Below are 22,912 nucleotides of genomic sequence, written 5' to 3' on the forward strand. Positions count from 1 at the left end.
GCGCTAGTGCTCCGCCGTTCAACAAACTCCTTGGACCTTCTGAAGACCGTGGTGTAGCCTTCCCACGCAAAACCTGGTACCTCACGTTTGCAATAGACTAGAGTGTTTACAGAGATGCTTATGGTGGCACAGATGAAGTGACTTAACTTGTTAAACCACGAACTAATTTGTACATCTGATTTGATAGTTCGTGTTAATTAGAGCAGGAAATGTGAGAAAGTTTGAGCCTAAAGTTATGCTGCTGGAAAAAAAATACGCCTGTGTGGGTGCTCTTATGTTTAAGAACAGTCTATTTACTTAGCTCCAATATTTTGATATCAGTGAACTTTCACTTGTGAATGTGATTGGTTCGGTTTAAGTTGTTTAAGTGTTGTCTGATTCCCGAACTGTTTTTAATATTGCTGCATGCTGGGTTTTGCTACATGCCAAGTAAAACTGATGGAGCCCTGTGTGCATGCGTGTTCTCTGGCCTGATGCAGCAGAGCTCCTTGCCTTAGCCTAAGCTGTCGATGGAGGCAGATTTAACCTAATGCTGACTGTCTGTCCTAAAGCAATTACTTTTATTCAGTTCCACAGATCCAGGAGGTGGTAACAGTTTAAGCCACCACAACTGTTTGCAAAGTGAGTTTGTTTCAACGCCGATTTAGATTAAACCACACAAATGCACTATTCCCACTTCATACAGATTGTTTAGATGTGATGAGACACAGCTGGGTCTGGTGCTGTTTTGCTACGGGAGGAGAAACTGTGGCGCTTTGTTAGTGCTGTGGGAAGTCACCCTGTACTTAGCTGCTCACCCTTTTTTGCTCCTCTCTTAAGTAGAGCCTGGCTTGCCTCCCTGGGGCTGTTCTGGCAGGAGAAGACTGCTAAGGGCTGAGATGAGTTATGTGCATATGTAAGCAAAGATGCTGTAAAAAAGCTTCTCCCTTGTACCCCCTGTGATGTCTGGCACTTCAATTATTTCAGTTAAAGTGAAGAAATGTTTGTGGGTGGAGGATGATCTTGCATATAGCTAGAACCAATCCCGCAGAGGACTTGGGTATCAATAAAGAGACAATGTACTAGAGTTTTATTTTGGGACTACTTGACCTGGTTTCAGGGAAGATTTATACTGTTTTTAGCATTTTTGGATTTGAGATGTATCAGAATGGAAGCAAGAAGGATTAAATGAATTTGGGAAAAATTGCTTGAGAAGAAGTACACCTCCATTTTTTTTGGATAAACACCAGTCTACAGAAAGCCTGCAGTGTGGTCTTTAGAACAAAATTATCTCTTACCTCTCAAACTGATGAGGATTCCTCTGATTCCATTGATGAATGAGGGTAACGGCCTATGAACAAGCTATTGAACCTTGAAGTTGTGACTGTGCATTGCCCTGTGTACAGTCAGTACCTGTTAGTATGTTCATTGTGGGTAGGTACCATATTCTCTTAACCTCTGGTGAAGAGGAGGAAGCTTGTTGAAATAGAGGCAGGCTCCCCTACACTTACCGCAGGGGAAGACCATGCACATGAGCATTGACCACAAAGTTGTGAGGATACTGTAAGCGTACAGCATAGCTTACGCCATGGCAGCTTTTTCATCTACCCATAGCTTTAGTTTAATTGGACACGTTATGTGAGCTTAACCAAAAGAAACTGCTTAATGCCGCCTCTTTCTGCCAGCCGGGGAAGGAGAATGACTTACGGCATGATTGAACTTTGCTTACCGCTAACAGCAATGCCCTTTTTTTTTTTCTTTTTTTTTTCACTTTGAGGGAGAATGCAAAGTCGTGGTGGCAGAGCTCAGCGGGTTGGTTCCAGTGGTTTAAGTCAGCATGTTCTTGTTATAGAAAATGGAGAGCCAGTGGGATAAATTTTAAATCCTGCAGATGTTTAATGACAGGTTTCAGCAAACTTACGAACTCCTCAACTATGTAGCACAATCCCAGAGCCAGACACCATGGACAGTATATTTCAAAGAAATATTTAGAAGTTGCCAGTGGAAGCTAAACTTTGAAAAACATGAAGTCATTCTTGAAAGGGTTCAGATTTGTCAAATATCATGTGAACAGCCACCTATTTCTTGAAGCTAATGTTAGTATGCATTTGTGGGGAAAATACTGTATAGATGTTAGCTCATGTATGAGAGAGGGAAGCTTTTGCATGCGCACAGGGGAAAGTACTGTTGCTGGTTTAGTGTGGCATTCTGATCAACGCATGTTCCATTTTTTTATGTGAGTCTTAAATAAAACGTTTTGGATTTTTCTCTTTCAGAATCGTAATGAAATAAAAAATGGAGCCATCCTTCGATTAACAACATCTCCAGTGAGTTATTGTTCTTTTCTTCTCTCCCTTCAAAGTGAAGATTTGATTAGTAAATCATTGTGAACTGATGTATGTATTTTTAAGCTGTAGTCACACTGTATCCTGCAATCCCCCTGCAAAGGAGGATGATGGTGTGGTCACAAGAGGTCTGTATGTGTTGTTCCCTTTTTTTTGAGTTTTGGGTGCAGGGGTGGTATCTCTGAGTGACATTTGGTGATAGGGTTGGCACAACTGGGTGTTTTTTGTCTCTCACTTCTCTCCCACTGGAAACAGCGTTCATGTCCAAGATACCTCTGTGTCCATGGTGGCACTGCAGCCTCACTCAAGTGCTCCTTTTCTGCCCCAGAGCTCAGAGCCAAGAGGAGAAGCTGGGAGTTGAATCGTGGAGAGCTCTGCTGGGCAACTCAGGTCAGAGCTTTCCTGCTCTCTGCGTTTCTATTGAGTGAGCAGCAACTGTAATGAAAACAGTAAAATCTCAACATTTTTTTTTTTTTTTTCCCAACGCCACCTCCCTGCCAGCTCCTCAGACAGCACGGCAGAGTTGCTGATTGCCTTGTAATGGCCTGTTTTCCTGCTGAGTTGAGCACTACTGTTGCCACATGCTGAAAGCCACTATTAGTCCCAGAAGATGTATGTCTAAGGCAGCAGCAATCCCATTTCCTTGCTGACAAATGTAGCATGCCATTAAAATGGTTTGCCTCTTCATGGTGGCGTTCTAGCATCTGCAGATTCAAAGCATTCTTCTGGCCAAACTCTGCCACCCTGTACTGCAGCTCATTTGAACAGGCAAGATGAAGTTGTGGTTGTTCAACTTTTGGCTTCTGTTGAAGCTGTTAAGAGTGGAGTCAGTTACTGCCATCAAATGTGAAGACTTCTATCTAGAAGAGTTTATAGGTATGTTTTTGGATGGATTGCTTTTCAGCAAGTCGAGCCTAGGCTCAAAGTAAAGAAACAGAGAAATGTTATGTTGTTACTAACTTCCCAGGTTCTCCAGGCATCATGTACTTTTCCACTCCTCCCCAGCCTGCTTAACCTGATGATAGCTTATATTGGATTTAGGAGGTGACTGAATTTGTACTCAGGTTTGTGTATAAGTGAAAATTGAAGAAGCCGATATGGAAACATATACATGCCTCAAGTTTTTTAATAACTGCAATATTAATCTACAGGAGTGTAGCTTCTTAACAGAAAGCACTTCTAAGCAGCAGCCAGCTGGGCAAAGACAAGAGATTTCCATTCTCCTCCATCATTTTTTTCAGTGGTCATTATATAGAGAGTTTTGCAGTCATAAGAATAAACAACAGTTTAAGACCATGGCTCTGTCAGAGTCTATGTGACTCTCGAGTCTCCTGCCATACGTCACCAGAACAGCCTTGTACATGGGGAAACCACTTGCTGGTGAAGTAAACCCTATTTGGTGGAACTTCCTCAGAGACAGGCAGCACCAGCTTCTCCTAACTTTTGAGACTTCTTAAGGACAAATATCCACTCCACTGCAAAAGGGCTATCTGCTGCCCAGACTTAGGATCTCATGAAGTCAAAACAACATCTGTGATTTGTCAAGAATCAATGTGGTCCAAACGCACTGCATTATTCTTCTGTGTAACCACAGCATGGAGTGACAGCATGAGATGACTCACGTTATCCTTCCCTGTCTCAAAATCCACAACCGGTTGCACCGTGCAAAACTGAAGAGAGGCGGTGCTGCGACTGATCTGTGGAAATGGCTGTCTGTCTGTCTTCATGATCACTTGCGTAGTTAGAAATGTGACCTACAAAAGACAATTTTTTGATTTTTTTAAATGCTTTCTGCTAATACCGATGGGCAGGAAGGTGGGGCTTTCCATAAGACTCTCTTCTGCTTGTTCTGTTTCTTTGGTGATTTGCCTTAGGGTCAGTCAACCAAGACAGGGATCCTTAGGAAAATGAGGTATTACCTGTTACCTACCAAGTTATGGACCATTCTGGCACTGACCTGCAGTTATGACTCAGACGTCCTGTTGGAAGACAGAAAGCCAGTCTACTTTCTAGTCTACAGTATTGATATTTATCCCTGAACCAGTGCTTCTTTTCCAATTTTCTGATGTTTTTAAGAAGTTTTTGTTAGCATTTTCCCAGAATCAGGGAGGTGGCTAGGAAGGAAGTTTTGAAGGACTGGATTGTTTTTTGTCAGATTAGAGAGTATTTGTATTCTTAAAATACATATAAAATAAAGATCTGCGTGTTCCCACCCTACAATAGTATCTTTGCTTTTAAGGTACTGTCGAAGTGGTCATCATAGAGTTACCTAAAATAGATAGATTAAAGGCTTCCAAGCTGTGGTTTTTAGACTGGTGACCCACACAACGCTTGTCTTTTACCCTAAAAAGCTAACAGGCCATCTGTTTCCATTTTTCCTCTGATATTCTATATGAGAGCAACAGTAGTTGGAGGAGATAATGTGAAGAACAGACTGCATGATATACTCCTGCAAAATGGGAAAGATACTTTCCTAGCTGCTAGAGCTGGGTGGGAAATGTTTTTCTCATCCTGTGAAAATACTAAGATTCTGAAATTTTCCCCCCTGCTTTATCTATCCTACATCAGTATAAAGCTGAAACTATTTCCCCTTTCCCTCAGAAAATCACACCAAAAATGCTCTTTGAAGAGGTGGAGGAATTAGAAACGCAGGAGAGGAAGACTGAGAGAAATTAAGAGGACCCACGTACAGATTATGCAGTGTCTGGGATGTGTCCATGTAGGTCCAGAGGGTCCTGAGCTGCCTACTTCCTGCCTATTGTGGGCAAAAATAAATAAATAAATAAAAAAATCTGTCCTGAACTTCACAAATCTTTTGAGGAAACTTTTTTCCTTGAAGAGTTGAGAGGAATCTTTTTGACCAGTTCTGAGGGCTGCATGAACTCAAAAAGATTTTCTAGTTCTTAATTTTAATGAAGTTTATTACCATGACAGCCAGTAGTCTGGCTATACCCATTCACAATTGCGTGCTGCGAGTCATTAAAAATGGGGTGAGAAGGATGAAATGCGATCTTTTTGAGTTCTGTTGTCATCAGCCTCAAATTGTGTATTTCTCATGTACCTGGAGGAGGGACTATTAAAGATTAAAAGATGGGAGGGGAAAAAAAGGTAGTTTTATCTAGAAGTAGTAAAAGAGCATTTTTGGGTTGGCTTTTTAAAATTAGGATTTTTAAATCTAACTCCACAAATCTAAATGTTAAATACTCTATTTTAATCTCAGATTTACATTATTTTGTGTGCATATCTAGGGATCTTTTTCTGAAAATCACTGCTAAGATTGCAAGGGCAAAACTGCAGTTATGGTGCACTGCTAAATCCATTATAAATGCTTGCCTTTCAGAGATTTACAACGTGTCTATTTTAAACTTCTATAAGTTAAAACTTTGCAAACGCCAGTCGTTAGGCCTGGTGGGAATTTGAACTGCCTCTTTGTTTCTGTAGGTCTGTTTGCTAAGTTTGTGCCATTCTCTGACAGGCTGTTTTTTCTAAACAATGCTATTTTTTTTCTTCTATAAACCACTCACCACAGAGACACTCTGTTTCCTAGGTAACTTGAGTACAGATTGAATTTCTCTCATATTATCTTTGTTCTTATATCATCTTTCTTACTTATTTTTAACCTCTCCTATCATCTTTCTCAACAATTCTTTGTGCTGTTTGCGTTTTTGCAGTTTTCCATGACCTGTTTTCCCCCTTTGTCCATTTGCATTTCTGAAGGGACTCATCAAAAGTTCCTTACGCAACATTCCGTTGTATTTGAACATATGTGGCATTTGAAATGCCAGATTGCTATTGTCTATTTTGTGATACCCGTATTCCAGTGGATGGTGAGTAGGTGTATAAATGAGCTGTAATTTCTCTCAAGTGTGAGACTGTTCCAAAAGGACAGTCGTGTCCTGCAACGCAGCAAGCAGGGTCCATTCTTTCAGTGTGCGCAACTGCAGGCTCCTTTGATCAGATCCTGCAAAGCCTTGTTCAAATAGCTAATCATTTTGAAAGGATGCTAAAATGTTGGGAAAATTAAACTGAAGGAACTTCGCTCTTTATTTATTTATTTATATATTTATTTTATTTAATAATTTTCAAACAGAACTGATTATTTGAGCACTCACTCTTTATTTGAAAGTAGCTTCTTGGGCACTTAAAAACCATGTCTTGCTCATGAGCTGTATGCCTTAGGAGTTGAGTAAACGGGTAGCCTTTTCTAGTGTGGTATTTACGGTGCCTGATCATTTGCTTTTGTGGATGGTTTTTCTTTGATCCTCTGGTTGGAGACTGGCTGAGTTCTCAAACCTTTAAGTTGTTTGTAGGCAGCTGTATTAGCATTTCTAGCATGAGCAATCATGTAAATAGGTGCGTTCATTAACAGTCATCATAATGTTTTCCCGAATGCTTTTACAGCTGTGAGCAATGTGGTTTTTTATTTATATGTGATCTACACAGACAAAGAAGTGTAGAGGTTTTTTTAACCTATTTCTACTTTAAGCATCTGAATCCTCTATCTTTGAGTAAAAGTTTAGGGATCTGGTCTATAATCTTTGATCTACAATTGCTTTAACATATGTTCAACTGACTTAATTTCTTGAAATTCAGTAAATGCATAAATATTTATGCAGGTCCAGCCTAAGATTGTGATTATGTTTATTATGTAATGGTGAATTAGTTGTTATTGAACCCTATACCAGGAGCACTGACTGTGGAAGTCAATGAGCCACTTTTATATTTGTCTGCTCATGGTACAAGAGGAAGATTTGGGAAGTGGAGTTGGTTGTTGTCTTTTTCTAGATAAAAGGTTAATCTCATGTTTTCAGTTTTCCAAAGGCTTATTTTGAATAGTAAGCAAAAAGGATTGTTTCAAATGCAGCAAGAGGGAAAATTGCTTCTCAAGCATTCATAACTGGCTACTGATAAACATAAACTTATTTTAAGCATATTTACATAATACATATGGCTATGCATCTGTAATGCTTTTATAGTTGATTGAGCATGCGACTCTAGACATGACCATTTTCCTATTCCTGCTTCTGCCTCCTGAATTGCGTATGGTGATAGCATAGGACTGCTCTGTGTATTACATTTGTACAGGGCTTTGGATGTAGAAATTGTGCTTGTGTGTTAATGTGAAAATGTTAGCAATTAATGTCTCTACTAATTAAAAGGTAATCTCATTGCTTGCCTGGCATTAGAGGCTACTCAGCCTTGCGGGGTCTGTTGAATCGGGTTTGCATTTAACGACGCTTATGTAATGTGTCCACTCCTCCATCGCTTTCTGACGTATATGCAGGTGTAGGTGAAGCGGCAGTAACAAGCCAGGAAAAAGCAGCAGTTTCAATACTGAGTGATTCAAATTAAACCACAGAAGTGCACCTGTATGGTTAGTACAGAACTGTATTCCATAGTTGCTGATGGTCTGTATGCCCTTTTTCTAGCAGAAAGTTGAATAATGTGACTAACTTATCTACAGGGGAGACCAAAACACTTGTATTTTATTTTATTTGCTTTCTGTAAAGGATAAAGAAGAAAACTGATTACATAATGGCAAAACAGCAGTTTAAATCAATGGTTCAAATTTCTTCCATAGCACATTAATGTTTGTTGGTGGTTGCATTTGGAATCTGTGTCCTCCCTCCTGCCCTGGCTCACTGTATTTTGTATTCTGTACAGAAACCCTGTCTATGTCTGGGTAATAAGTTGCTTTCAAAGTTTGCACAAAGTATTCATTGGCAAAGAAATGATAATTTGATCGGTAGCATCCCTTGTTAGGATGATCTTGGGATCCCTAACCTCCAAATGGCTATTTGAGTCTCTAAGCAAGTCACATCTTGGATTTAGGTCATTAGTTTTCTTTTTAAGCTGACAATCTCATCAAGCGGCTCCTTTTAAGCACTGCTGCTCCCTAAAGGCAACCTTTCTTACTGTCCTTGGAGCAAGTCATTTAAGACTAGATATGCAGCTTATGCCTCTTGACAGCCTTTTGAAATGCTGGGACTCCAACAGCACATGTTTTACAAGCTTCCTGTCTTCCGCCCTTTCTAAACAGGAGAGCAGTTAATGCTGTCTTTCATTTAGTTGAACAGCCTTGTTTCTGTTAATTCCCTTATAACGGTTCTCAGTTGGGCAGATTTTATATATTTATTTGTTCTTACCTGAATGATATTTCAATAAGAGCAGAGACGTGGCAGCTAGCTCTACTGTTGCTTTAATGAGCTGTGCTGTCTGTCCATCCACCGGTGGATTGTAAATCATTAAAATAGCTCCCTGGTAAGCACTTGGAGCATATTTCATCTGGGTTTCATTTTTTAATGCAGTTATAAGTGAGCTGTACATTCCATAAGCACGTATGAGTGCTATGGCAACAAGAACTAGGAGGCTTGTGAGAACTGCACGGTATTCACTGAAGCAGGATTTTCACCCATCAGGCACTTGTGATGGCAACAGCCAACGTTACTTTTGGCCATGTTTCCAGTGAGACATGTACCAGCACTCTTGCTGAAACAAATATTTGTTTACCCCTTTAATCAAGGTCTGCTGTGCCACTATCAATTCTTTTCTCTTCCGATAGTAGAAGGAGCAAGGTTTATTGGATGCAGTGTCTCGCAAAACTTGTTTAATGTAGGAAAAGTACAGCTGTGTAGAAACTTTGCTGATGGGGCATTCGCATTGGCATAGTCAGATAAAGCCTATGATGTAAGTAAGCTCACTTTTATGTTTTAAAACACAGCTGAACCACTTTTGTATCCGAGAGACACTGCTTTATAGATTTTTGTGCTCTGTAGAGGGGACTAAGCTGTCTCTGATCTAAGATTATATTTTCGTTTTAGTGTGCTGAATTTCAAAGCTCTCACTGACTTGAGAGGAAACAGGATTAACATATCTCTGTCGATCGGTTGGTCCCGCTCGTGCTGCTGTTCTGCAGTGGAGGGGAGCTGTTAATGCACGTCCCTGTACTGGTGTTCTCAGTTTTGGTGAGAGGTATGGTTAGCTCTTTCCATGCTTGGTATTGATTCATGCTAGGATGGCAGCAGCATTTCACCAGCCCCAGATGTTTATGCTGCTGGCAGGAATCTGTCCTCAAAAGTAAGGGTGAACTTGACCATTAGTAGTCTGTTGTTAATATGTACGAAGATGAGGCGTTGTTTACACAGCAGCTGTAGGTGTGATCTGAAGGGGTTTGGAAGAGGATGTTCTCCTGGCTCTACTTGTTTTTTCCTGCTTGCTGCTGTGCTACACGGGTCATTACAGTCCCCATCTGTTTGGCCACAGCTCTGCTGCCCAACTTCTGCTCACGTAGACTTACTGGTTGAGCAGCTCAGGGGAGCTTCTCACTCACAGTGAAACAGGTGTTTTGTTCATTTTTCCTATTTGTTTAATTTTCACTAAGTCTCCAGGAGCTTTCAGAAGACCTGCTTGCCATGGAAAGCTGGAAGAACTCTATCTTTCAGTAGGCAGATGGGGGTGGTGACTTCCCAGAACCATGGCAGATGGAAGAAGGCATGTGCACAGATCTTCATGAGTTGGAGGTTAAATCTGAGCAACCATTCCCAAAGTCAGGGGCGTGGAGCTGCCGTGGCAGTATTGAAGATTTTTACGAAGCATTTCTTTTCTGAGGTGGGCAGGAATTCAGACATTGCATGTATTCTGAGAAAGAATAATGGTTTGAGGATGCTTTGCATCTCTCAGTCTTCCTGAGTTGTTATAGTGGGGAGTCTAGAGTAGAAACAGCTCAATGAAGGAGGTCATTTGGTGAGGTTGGAGTTGGCTGTTGAACTTCTGGTTCAGGTAGTAATAGTGGTTGCTCTGAATTTTTGTAGCTGATTGTACAAGAGTACTTTAGCAAAACGTCCTTCAGCTGCTCTGAAGAAGGGAAAGGGTTGGAGGAAGTATTCTGGGGTTATCCTGGAAGTTGGAAGTTAGTGGGATCTATTTTAATTTCTTCCATGGGTGTTGGCAAATGGGTTAGCCTACCAGCTGCTTAAGTTTGAGAGAATATTGTTTTAGTACTGTTTGGACAAGCATTGCTGATACGGAGAGATTGTATAAGCCATTGTTTCCCCATTATGACTCAAACCTATTGGTAAAGCAGGTAACTTAGGGTGGCAGAAAGAGCTTTTGGATGACAGGATTCTGCCTTTTTATAGATAATGTAACTGCTATGGCTGCACAACCCAATATTTAAGGCACAGAAAAGCTCAGGACTAAAGATACTCTGTTTCTTTTCAATGCTGTCTTAACTGAAGATGTTAACTACGATCATAATAACTAGAAGATAATTTCCTCCTTGTGTGTGCTCCTCACCATGTAGGTTATGGCCAAAAGCTGACTGGAGACCATGCATTAGTTTTTCTTTGTAAAAATTTGCAAGTAACAAACCTTGCTGATCTTGGAGGATATTGGGACATTTAATTTATTAATGTTTGTGAAGCAATCAGAGTTATGTAGATAGGAAGCTCTATCTGTAACAACATGGTGGTGCTTTTTCCTGTGTTCCCTGTTTAAATGTTGACTTGCACTAAAAATGTCTACTTGTCTCAGAATCCTGATCTGCAGAGATGACCATCTCTGTGAAGAGTATTTTCATTACTTGAAATGAAAAGGAATTGCCTGTCGGCACAGCCTTTTCTTCTATTTTTCTTCTCTGACTGAGAAAGAATAAGCATAATCTCAGAGAAAATAACTCTCAGCAAAATTTGCCATTAATTTGGTTTCCTAGTGACACATAGCTTCTCATTCACCTTTCATTCGGTGCATGTAAGAAGTGAGTTGTAGGAAATTGAATTTTGCAAGTATCTGTATATAGTGAGGAGGATTATTTTTCTAAGAAGAGTATTGGCTAACTAGCTATTAACTGGAGCTTTTGCGTGTTGTGTTCAGGTAAGTGAAAGCATCAAATTGAAAACGTGAGATGTATTTTAAAAGTATTTGTATGGCTAAAGAGAGAGAACAATTTAGTATGCATTATTTAAATATCCTTTTAGCTTTTTATCATCAGTGTTCATTGTGGATTTCGCTGTCTCATCCTGTATTTGAAGCATTAATGGGCAGAATAGCCTAATATATGTGGATATTGAACTTGCATAAAGATGTAGAGTGATAATATCATACTATTATGTGGGAAGTAATTATTCCTATGCTCCTTGTAAGAGAGTATGTGAGGTTTTGAATTGATTGTGAACAAAAGGAAGAGGGGGAGGAAGGAGCAGAAGCCCTGAAGTTCGTCTCCACTGATAGAACCTGATTAGGACTGTATATGGTCTTTGTTGTTAAAGGTCATGAGAAGTGCGTAAACTGAGTAAGCGTTGGCAGGAAAAAAAAAAAGTGCTGACATCGTTATACTGAGATTGTCTGATGCAATTTGTTTTATTTTCATTCCTACTTTTATTGATATGACACACAAGCTGTTCAAGCCAAAGGCTGTCTTTAGTAATGCTTACATTTTGCTTGAGACAATGGGATATCTATCCATTGCTCAGCTTATGATTCTGCAACAATCCAAATAGCTATATAGGTAATAATGGAGTAATACATGCATAATATACTTCTACAAAAGTAATTTGTGTGTGAGCTACTTAATAATTTCTGAGTATACAAGTGTTAAGTATCATTAATATTAAACACGACCATTGTTCCTGCTTGCCCTAATGTTTTATTCATTATTGCCATTGTAACTAAAGCTTTTTTGTTGTTTTTCTTTTGTATGTTTTGTTTCTCTCTTAGGCTCAAAATGCACAGCAGCTCCATGAGAGGATCCAGTCTTCTAGTATGGATGCGAAGTTAGAAGCACTGAAAGACTTAGCCAACTACTCACGGGATATTACATTTGCCCAAGAATTTATAAACCTAGATGGCATTTCCCTCCTAACACAAATGGTTGAAAGCGGCACAGAGTAAGTATTCTGCTTAAACTTGTGACATTCCTCCCGTATAGGTGCTTTCATGCTCATTCTCTGAGTGCCTGAAGTATAGAATATAGAACTTTTAAGATTATATAAAGTAAAACATCTGAAGAGTTCTGAGCTGCTAGGATAGTGTTATATATTATCAATGAGGATATTTTTTAATTTCCCCTAGCAATGGGCTGGTGGGGACTGGGGATGAGCAAAGTAGGAAGTAACCCTCGGTACCATAAAGTTTTGGGGAGACTGTGGTCCTAGTTTCTTCTTTACCCATTGGAATTTAGATAAATCATTTATAGTATTTTTAAAGGCTGATATTTAAGTGATGTCATCTGCAAACTATGTTTTAAATTTCATGTTACTGAGAACATGTGGAGCAAAACCCAGCGCTTGCTTTGTTTCCATTTTTACTCTTTAATTCTGGCTGGGGTTTTTCAAAGGGCAATGTTTTTTTTTTGACATGAACTTGAAAGCTGACCTCGGAAAATAAAGAATGAACATTCTTTACCAGAACATCTCACCAGTTTTCACCAATGGTGAAATTCAGGACAATGGTCCTGAGTAAGCGCGTATTGGCTTAATGTGGAGGGTACTACAGAAAAGTATCAACTGGATTGCTGCGTTATTAAATTATGGTCTAACAGTTACTATTTCAAGTAAGCTTTTGCTTTCAAGTAAGAGTTTTGCAGTCAGTGTCAACCTTTACTACACATGAAGAAATCTACGATACCCACACACTTTCCTGAGAGAAAGAAAATGCTCTGAAAGTAGCTTTCTTATTCGTTGGGGTTGTTCAGTCTTGTGGACCAGACTTCAGAAATCAATTGCTGAAATCAATCCAAATCCCTCTCAAATGTGCTCGTGTTCCCTTGGATTCAAGAAAGTAAGTAGTGTTAGGGGGTAAAGCAAAAGTAGTAAGGGGGCTTTGAAATGGAACACAAATTGTCTCTGACGGTACCATGCAAGATATACTGAGGATTTTCCACAGAAGGTTTAAGTACATTTTAGAATCCAGTAGGCCCTGGATTGGGAAATGTAAAAGCACACTCTCACTGATCCCTGCTCAGTGGTTTATTGGACTTTGAATCCCTATTGCCTAACTGGCTATATACTGGATTTCCAATAGTTCATGGTTTCATCTTCAGTATTTTAGGGTTATGGCCTTCATTTTTTTGCTGTGACGTAGTCTGTGGCACATATTATGCCACTTTAAAAAAAAAATTAAAAAAAAAATGCTTCTAGATAAGAAATTTGTCACCTTGTCTTATATTCATATAACGCTTGTTGTTTAGGAACCAAATTAAATTTAAAACCAAAGACAGGCTTAAGTTGATGTAAACATATGCACACAGTTACTGTACTAATTAAAAAATATACTGAATGGGCAGGCTCGCACCCGCCTATGAAGATCAGAACATAAGCAAACTAAAAGCCACTGCCTCTGTAGTTTATTTTGTCATGAATTTACTTAAGTTAAATCGTTCAACTTACTCCACTGCAGAAGGTATTTAAACTGAAGCACTTTACTTTCTATTGAAACAGACAGGGAACATTCACATTTTTTTACAAGCATTTCTTTTTGCTGCATCAAGACTACAGCAAGTGCCTTCCTCACCCTTCAAATGTGTCTGTACTACTGTTCTGGAGCTGTGGGATGGGCCAAGCTGTAGCACGCTGGTCTGGATTTAAAAATAACTGTTTGGGAGGGAAACTACTTAAGCCAGCACCACTGCTGAAAGAACTGCTCAACAAATTACACCCTAGGAGTAATTCCTTACTGAGGGTATAAGTTTTCAAACCACACAGCAGGCTTGCAGACTGGACATACGAGCAGAGCCTATTGCGGTTTTTTTTTTTTAAGTGTCTTGCATTTGGGGGGATTTCAGAATTTTCTTTTTAGCTGGTGTAATGTATCACCAAAGATTCATTGATTGATCTACCTGTCTAATCTATTTATCAGTGTTTCTGCCTGTGGGGAGAAATGCTGTCTAGTTTGGGCGCTGAACAAAGACTCAGACTGTAAGAGTGTCCAGCAGCTTCACGTGTTGATGAACTCCCAGTATTTGCTTCAGTCTTTTTCGTGTTCAGCAGCCTAGACGTTCTGCTGCAGCTTCTGAGGGACTCTGCAGGTCAGGTTTTTCCAAGTCTGTCTTTGCGACGGGAGCTGTAAAGCAGGGACGTCTGTGCTATGCTGTACATTCCCTTCTGCTTTTACACTGTGCATCACTGGCTGGCAAGCGTGTATTTAACAGAACTTGATATATAATGAAAGGAGCAAATCCTAATATGCACAAACTCATCAGCCTAAGCCTGCCATGGTGCTGCTTCTTTCCTTTCTCGTCCGACTTCAAGCTATTGATCCTGTCCTCCCCTTCAGGGTCTGTCACTCATTGCTGTTTCAGCACACTAAGCCAACAGGCAAACTACTTCCGGAGAAGAAGCAGTTTTTTTGTTTAGGTTTGTTTTTTTACTTTATTATTACAATAAAACAGCTCCCTAAAATGGCCTGTGAGCAAACAAGGTGTGCGTGGGAGGTGAAGGAGGATAATGTATGGAGGAAGGAGTAGGACAAGGACAGACAGCCATTTGAGTGCCCTAGGCTGTGAAGGAAAAGCAGCTGGAGTCAGTCAGTTGTCCTCTTGTGTTATCTGTTCCTGTTTTCGCTTGGACCCTCTGCGATACCGTTAATAAGAGGTCCCACAAGATGCTCACTGAACAGGCAAAGCCAGCTAAAGGCCATTAGCTCCCACTGTGGGCTGTGCACCCTCGGCACGGCGACCTTGTGGGCTGTGCTGCTGACCAGCTCACCCAGATGCTTCAAACCAAAAAGCCCTTTTCCCTCCTTTTCCCTGCCCCAGTACCTGCCACTTTCTTTTCCCCAATGGTATTTTTGACTCTGATCATTTCAGTGTCTATAGATGGACCTACACAAACAATTGTATTAGCATTATAAAGGGGGGGGGGGAGGGGTGTTTGGATTAGAGGAGGAATAAGCAGCCAGAAATTTCAGGGAAGGGCAGAAACTTTTTTGATGGCCCAGTTTTAGAAAGCAATATATTTTGTAAAGATACCTTTAAGATCCATCGTCACTGTGGAGTTATTTTACCCATCTTTGGATTACTGTTGTTCAGCCAGCCTTGCTTGAATGAGGCTGTGACTCAACCATACAGCTGAGAGACCCCTCATGGCTGCTAGGAGATGGTCCAGCTCCTTGCCCTCTTCTCCTGGTCATTGTGTGTTCACCCCTGCTCTCCAACCCAGTTCCGCTTCCTTCCTGGAGCTGGTTCCGGTCTCTGTATGCTTCACCAAGTCAATCCAGCTTGTTAACTTGGTTGCAAGGTACCCACTTCTGTTTTGCAGAGTTAGTTTTCTGTTCAGTTTGGGACTTGGAGAAGCAAGAGAGGAAGTGGGCATGAGTGGATGCAGAAAAGGCCCCTTTTTTGTGGCAGCAGGCCATTAGATTGTCCTAGGTGCATCATTGAGCCACAACCTGAGTGCAGTCATGTTGTGAAATAGCATGAGAGTGGCTGTCTCTGCTCTTGTATTGCAACACGGAGACTGGCACTAAGACTGTGAGGGGGTCAGAGGGGATGGGACGTACCCATGGGGTGGCTGCTGCTGCTCTGCAAGGAGCCCCTCTGTGTGCTTTCCCGGCTGCCCGTGGGTTAATGCAGCTGAGGACAGCCCTGCATCAGTAAGCCCAGGCTGAGTGGCGCCTCTGTTCACGGTGCGGTGCAGCTGTGCTAGAAATTGATGAATTTTGTTAATTCAAGCTTTATTCTCTATTTTCCCTGAGGGGCAGACAGTGCTCATTAAAAGTACCGTCATGCTCAGTGTAAGGTTGCTCTGAGGTTTTCTTTGCACGTGGAACTCATGTTAGGGGGCAGCTCTTAAGTTATAATTTGAGTGTGTAATTAAGTTTTAGTGGGCAGCCTCTGGAAAGCAAGACTCCAGCTTTTTATATAACTTTCACCGAGGAAGAGGCCTGTGCTTTATTTATAGTTGGCTTTATTTATTGCGCTACTTACTTATTATTTCAGTGAAGCAGATGACTATAAAAGTACAGTGACCAGAGTAAAAGAATGTAAATCCCTGGGTTTCTAGTTACCTCTGCTTCATTTTCTTGGTGATGAAAAGAAGTAGTAATATAAAAAGTTGACAAGAACTAGCAGTGTTTCCTAGTTAATCTTCCATATGTTATATTCCTGAATATTGAAGAAAATCAGAATGCATTAGAGGATAGCCTTTCCAGTCTCTGGCTGTCAATATAGCTTAAAAAATAAAAAATTGAGAGAGGGTTTTTTTTTTTTCTGGGGTACGTTTTCAAAAGTGGTTTTAATACTGTGTGTAGTTACCATAATTTGTGCCAGATCTCCTTGAGTGCCTGCTGCTTAGAGCAAATGAACTGTAGATATGATGTGCGTGGGGACAAAGCCATAGGGGTCGGTGGTAGGCAGACTGTAGGGTGCACAGGGCCCCAGTGAAGCTGAGAGTGCGTCTTGTCAATATGAATATATTTATATCAGCAGAGATGCAACATGTCTTAGAAACTGTCCACATGTATCTCAATCCTGTTGATTGAGATGGCTCATCTTTGTTTTTCCTTCAGGCTCATTCTTGCTTTCAGAGCATGCTATGAGTCTCTTACTATTTGAAAAAAAAAATTAAAAAAGAAGCTTGTTCTATGTTTATTTTTATGGTTTGGGTGACCTATAAATTATAGCGGAGACTGTAAGACAAGTTAGGTCATGAAGAACAAGTTAATCCTGATTCTATCTTATAACTATCCATGATGTCCTATCGTTTCTCACACTCTGCATCTGTATCACCAAAGAGGGGTGTGGGTGTGCAAACGCAGTTATTTTCCTTTTCAGAGACTTTTCAGAAAGAGATTTTCATAGCACTTCTAATGCTAATTTTTCGTCTGAAGGCCAGTTCTTCCCTTGTTAAGGGGAGTCGAATATGCAGTCTGTCTGGTTGGATGTACAATGTAAAAGGGATGTGTGAGGGTGCAGGTGCACTGCTTCTGCTCCCTTCGGCCAGAATGCAATGCCCTAAAATGAGGCAGAAAGTTAGAAGGTCATAGTTACTATGATGACTGATGACAAATATGTTCAGGAACCCAACTTGAGGAAACAATCATGTCTCCTTGCAACCTCACCTGAGATAACGTACTTCGCTCATTCAGAGCCGTATTCCATAGTCTAGCCCAGAATTAGTATTTCAGAAAATCATGGCTGTATAGATAGTCTTTCTGATGTAGCAGAAGACTGGTGAAGATGTGGTGCTTTTTTCCTTGATGTATCAGAAGAGTCATGTGACTTGGACAGAGTCTCAGCCTTCCTTAAAAGGAAAAAAAACCCCTCATAGTCCCTTATAAAGTAAGAAAATGAAAATGTAAGTTACAAGCCATAAATATTGAAAGGCCAAAGAGTTAATAAAAGGATTCTAAATTTATTTTTGTCATTATCAGTAATAATAATAATCTCATGACTGGGAGGAAAAGGAGGAAGGCATATTCAGAATTTTCAGTATTCTTTTTATTGGCACTATTATAGTCTCTGTCACTTGTCATTTGGCTAAAATAACACACAGGTTTTGCCAAAAAAATGAGACTATGCTAAGCCTAGCCGTCTTGACAGTAACCAGGATTGTTTCTGGTGCTGTTGAGAAGCTTGTTCTTGAGAGCTCTGCTTCATCGACGTGGCTGTGCTGAGTGGCTTTATATTGTCGTACAGCCCATGGCACAGGAGCATGCTAGTCGATGCTGCTCAGACGTGGTTGCAGATAGCCTGGTAATGATTTTAAGGTAGCTGTAACTGCTTAGTACACAGATTGGAGATAAAAACTTCCTTTAAATTGGCATGGTTGTTAACTTTTGTCATCTTCCTATTGGAAATAATAAAAGCAGCTAGATCAGGTTCATAGAAGCTTCTAAATAAATATGTATTTGTATGGGTTTTGACTCGATTAAGAGGAGTCTTCTATTGAACACATGCAGTTGCAGAGTTGGCTGCTGTACAGCTGGAAGTCTCTGAGGCAGCAATTGTGCATGCTTTAATGACAAATTGTATTGTTCAGTGAAATTCTAGCTCTTGGCTTGTCTTGCAGAGATAATACTGTATACCAGCCCAGTGGAAAACTGAAGACAAATTGGTTTGGAGTTATTCTGACTTTAACACACGTTTTGGGACAGTTGCTCACATACCTGCTAATGGTTTTTTCCATCCCAGTCTAATGAGTATTTCAGTAGTGCTGTCAAAACACTTAAGCAGCCCTTCCTCACAGCCACTTGTTCCTGTCCTGCTTCTTCTGAAGAGTTATGCCAGTACTGTTCGTAGCAAGCTGGACTGGAAAACTGTTGTAAAGTATTAAAAGTGGCCTTTATTGTCACTTTTAATAAAACATTCCTTAACCCAGTTCAGTTCCCTGATTGAGCTCACACTGTTGCCCCAGAAAACGGTTGTGCAAGCACAGCTCACTGGGCAAATGGAACGTAAATTTCCAGAAGAAATGAACAATGCTAAGCTAGTAAGTCTTTGCCACTAAATAAAGTAGTCCTTTCCCACCCTTCCCAGCCACTGGCTATGTAGTACCTGCTCATTCTCTTGCTCAGCTCCAGTGCTCATCTGACTCCTCAGTGATCCAATTCAATTTGCTAATCCAGCAGAAAATAAGCCAGTTGATGGAGGGAGGAAAATAATTTGTATTTTTGACAGCACCGGGCTGTTAGACAGGCTCAGCCATTCCTGCGAAACTTCACCTGGAAGCATAGATTACTTAATCTGACATTGCTGCCAAAATCGATTCTTGTCCAACAGGAGCTTTACACAGTCTTCATTTCTTAGTGCTTCCGTAATGTCGGGAGAAGGTGGCTATTGTCTATGAGGCAAAAATCCAAAAGAATATATAAAATCGGGTCACCCGGTTACATCTCTGTGGAGATGGTAATGGCAGGAGACTGAGAAAGGGCTGCAGCCCAGTCTTTCAGTGCAGTTCCCATAAAAGAAGAAAGTGGGGTAGGTTTTCTTTGTGGGTGTATTTTTTTTTTTCTTGGTGTATTTTTCTCCCTTTTGGGTTTGCTTCCCCATCAGTCTTCAGGCTTGGACTCCATCCTTCCTCTCAACACAGACACGAGCGCAATTTCTTGTATATTCTTTTGATCGATGTCATATACATAGCACACACAGTACATTTTAGGTAAAACCCGTGTCTGAAGATTGAACCGTCAAAGATCACACCTTTGGAGAGAAGAAGGGGGGAGTTGCTGCTCCTTGTACTGCTCCCATCCTAAACGTCTTTTCTCCAGAGTTGTTCTTCTTACTTTGCCTGTGCTTAAGAATGTTAGCATTTAAATGACCCCTGCTAAGTGGCGATATCAACACCTTGTTGACAGGACCAGGGAAGAGGAGAGGGGACAGTTTTACTGGGTTGTACTTGGCAACCACTTTTGTAAAATGTGATAAAAAGAGTAATTCCAGCAGGGGATTTGTATTTCTAAATGTTCTTTAGAGTACCAAGCTGGACAAAACTCATTTATTTATATTTTTAGCTCCAGACAGAAGTGTAGTATTTGAGGAGCTAGCAAAAATGCAGAGAAGAGCTTAAAATCTCCACTTCTGCAGCTTTACAGGATGTTTTTGTCTCTTGGACTGTTGTGGTGGCCCTCAGGAGTGGGAGTGCTGCTGCATAATTTAATAGTCATTTTGCAGATTTCATCCAAATAATTTATTTCAACCTCTGGCCAGAGTGTTTCCCAGATTTGATTTATATGTGATAGCAGATTTGATTTATATGTGATAACTGACTCCTGTCTATTTGTCTTGTCATATTTCTAAACACTGCCTTATTATCCAGAATGTGGGCTATCCTCGTGTTTGCCTGAAAAGCAGTAGCCAAATACCAATTTAATGTGGTTAGCAGGTCGTTCATCCATCATCCTGTCAGTTTTTCTGTAGAGGAGGAAGTTTTTCTGAACATATTCCACCTTTGCTAATAATGGCCCTCTCTGGGGCCATATTGCATGAAAAGCTTTCATTTTTATCCTACTCTGCATGTCTTCAGACAGTGCAGGCTCAGACATGTTGGTTGCCGTGATGCATGATTACTTTAGCTCTTGGCATCACTAACTCTGGTGGGTCCACTCTGGCTTCCACAGTGGGACAAGACGTTAGTACTTCTCCCCAGTGCCGACAAGCCCTTGCTGTGCACTGTGTGTTACCCCAGCTGGAGCTTAGATTTGGGTCATCTTTGGTCCCTGTACAGCAGTTTGTGCACAACAACAGATAGGAATTGATCCTGTCGGGTCCTTTGCTAAGCCGGTCTCCCCTGGAAGCTGCTCATGGTGTAACCTGCAGTATTTGAGCAAGTATTAAGTCTGGATGGCTTGGGGAAGTCCAAAGGGAGCTGCCGCGCCTTGGGATTCAGCTGGAAATGTATCATAAAGTTCCTTTGAGGCCAAACAGGGAAGTATTGTGGTAGGCAAATGTCTAAACTGGTAACTTGTTGTTCATGTTTATTTTGCATTATGTTGGCATTTGTTTTGAGATTTCTCCCTGTATAAAAATTGCTGTCTGTTTTTTGTCTTTTACCACTATGTATCTGAAGCTTTCACAAACGCTATTTAATTTACCCTCATAACGTTTGTGTTTTGTCTGTGGTTTTGTTCCCATCTGTGCAAGTGCAATTGAGGGATAGTTTCTAAAGGGTGGAAAAAAAAAGAAAAAGAATACTTATATAGAAGTATTGAGCTAATTACAGTGTCTAGATCAGTAAGGCTTTTGGCATTTTTGACCATACCTGTGGTAAGTCACCCGGGAAGCGTTTTGTGGAACTGTCTGGTTGCTACCACAGAGTTAGCCCTCTAGAAGAAATAACAGCTATGTATATATAGAAAGAGGAAAGCTGATGAGGTGGCAAACTGTACTTGTTCCTTTCCAGGCTGACTCGCTGGAAGAGTTAGCTTGGCTGCTCCTTCAGTGGTAACTTTACCATGGTCTGTGGGTGAATATGGAGAGGAACTCCTGCTCTCTCCGGGTCCTTCTGTATTAGGTTTTTGGTTCGATGATGGGAAGAAAATAGCATGTGCTCCTTTAGATAACAGCCTCCACCTGTTCAGTGGTAAAAGTCTATCTGTAATCATCCTGTACCGTGTTGCTGCAACATTTGATGTCCTAGATTGATTGCTGCTCTTACCACACTTTCCAAAGCAACAGAGATTAGTAGAAATTGTTTGGTCTAATGTGATGATTATCTTTCCTTTCAAGTCAAAATCTGCTGTCTTTGTATTGCTTCACTAAAAAAATCCTATATGATTGAATTATTTCTCCATATTATTCTAAATTTATATTTTCTCTTACATTGCACATCGTCTGACCTCAAGCTAACTGATTGCCAGTTAGCTCAAGATGGATAAGAGTTCTGTAAATGCTAAGTGAGTTGCTGTCTAAATGTTTTGCTCAAGGACTCAGATGTTTGTTCTTTATTCCTTGGGCTCAGTCATGGAGAAAATGCACCTGATTATAGTCTGTTGTGAAAAAATCTCTGGCAAAACTGAGTCTGCCCTTTGAAGTGCTAGCAGTTTGCAAACACCACACTTGTTTCTCTTTGATGTCAGACAGACACAGTACCAGTTTCAAGTTTACTTGCTGCTTAGCCACCTGGATGAAAAGCAGCTGTTTTGAAAACTGGGCTCAGAAGGATGCTATGAAGTTTTGCTGGCATGTGCTGCAGAAGGTTGCTTGGATCCATGTGCATTTGGGAGATGACAAAACCCATTTGTGGTGGTGGTTGTTCTTGTTAGGGTTTAATAGTCTGCCGCAGCAAGGAAGCACTCAGTTTGCAGAAGCACAGCTCTGACCTTCTGCTGAAGTTGGGAATCTCCTGTTGTGGGAAATGCTTGGAACTTTTCTCCTCCTAAAAGCAAGTTGAGTGTAGTTTTCTCCCCTTTGTAAGGCTGTCTGATCACCAGGATGCTTTTTGTTTGCTCATTACTACTGGCTACACAGACAGCTGTTGTAGCATAAAAAAACCCCAACAAAACCAAAGCCATGGAATCCAAGAGGAAAATCTTGTCAGTTTTCTAATTTGAGCTAGGGTGTAGCTCAGTCTGTGCTTTGATACATGGTAAACTGTGCATCACTATGTTCAGGCATGAATTACAGCTCACAGGTAGCAATGAGGGATTTCAAATCATTATTCCTGTCACGTACTCTCTGTGTTTTCTCCCCTCATGGTTGCACGAGCCAGCCCAAAAGCTGCCCTCCCTGAGACCGATCCTTCTTTAAAAGAGTTTATACATAGACTTTCGTGGTCTCTGTAGAAAGCACAATGTTACTTACGCATAACAGAACGGAAAATGCAAGGTGGGAGAAGTTACTGTTGTACCAAAAGGGGAAAAAAAAAAAAAATCTATCCAAGTTCTGGGAGAGAGTTGAATCTGCAGTGGAGAGCTTGGAGTCCTAGAGCTGTTGTGGGCTGAACAGCGTGGCAGCAAGTGCAAAGGGGAAGGAAGACCTGGGGAGGACGGAGGGACCTCTGTGTTCTCCTTTTGAACAATAGTCTGCCCAGCGTGGAAACTACAGCCAACCCTCTGAAATAAAACTGTGAAATAGATTTAGGAGGCACAAGAAGGGGTTAAGTAGGAGATGGTTTTGGTTTTTATTTTTTTGGTTTAAGTGGTGTTTTAAAAATAAG

General features: G+C 40.8%; 1 protein-coding gene across 3 annotated transcripts in view; it reads left to right on the forward strand.

Moving 5' to 3' along the window:
- ELMO1 (engulfment and cell motility 1) overlaps positions 1–22,912 on the forward strand; it is a 311,581-nt gene that overhangs the window by 75,340 nt on the left and 213,329 nt on the right. For all 3 annotated transcript variants that reach the window (XM_063325494.1, XM_063325495.1, XM_063325496.1), the window contains 2 exons: positions 2,256–2,306; positions 12,039–12,208. In XM_063325494.1, coding sequence (XP_063181564.1) covers positions 2,256–2,306; positions 12,039–12,208 — 221 coding nt within the window. The remainder of the gene's footprint in view (positions 1–2,255; positions 2,307–12,038; positions 12,209–22,912) is intronic.

This window comes from Chroicocephalus ridibundus, chromosome 2, assembly GCF_963924245.1.
Source record: "Chroicocephalus ridibundus chromosome 2, bChrRid1.1, whole genome shotgun sequence".
Classification (NCBI taxonomy): Eukaryota; Metazoa; Chordata; class Aves; order Charadriiformes; family Laridae; genus Chroicocephalus; species Chroicocephalus ridibundus.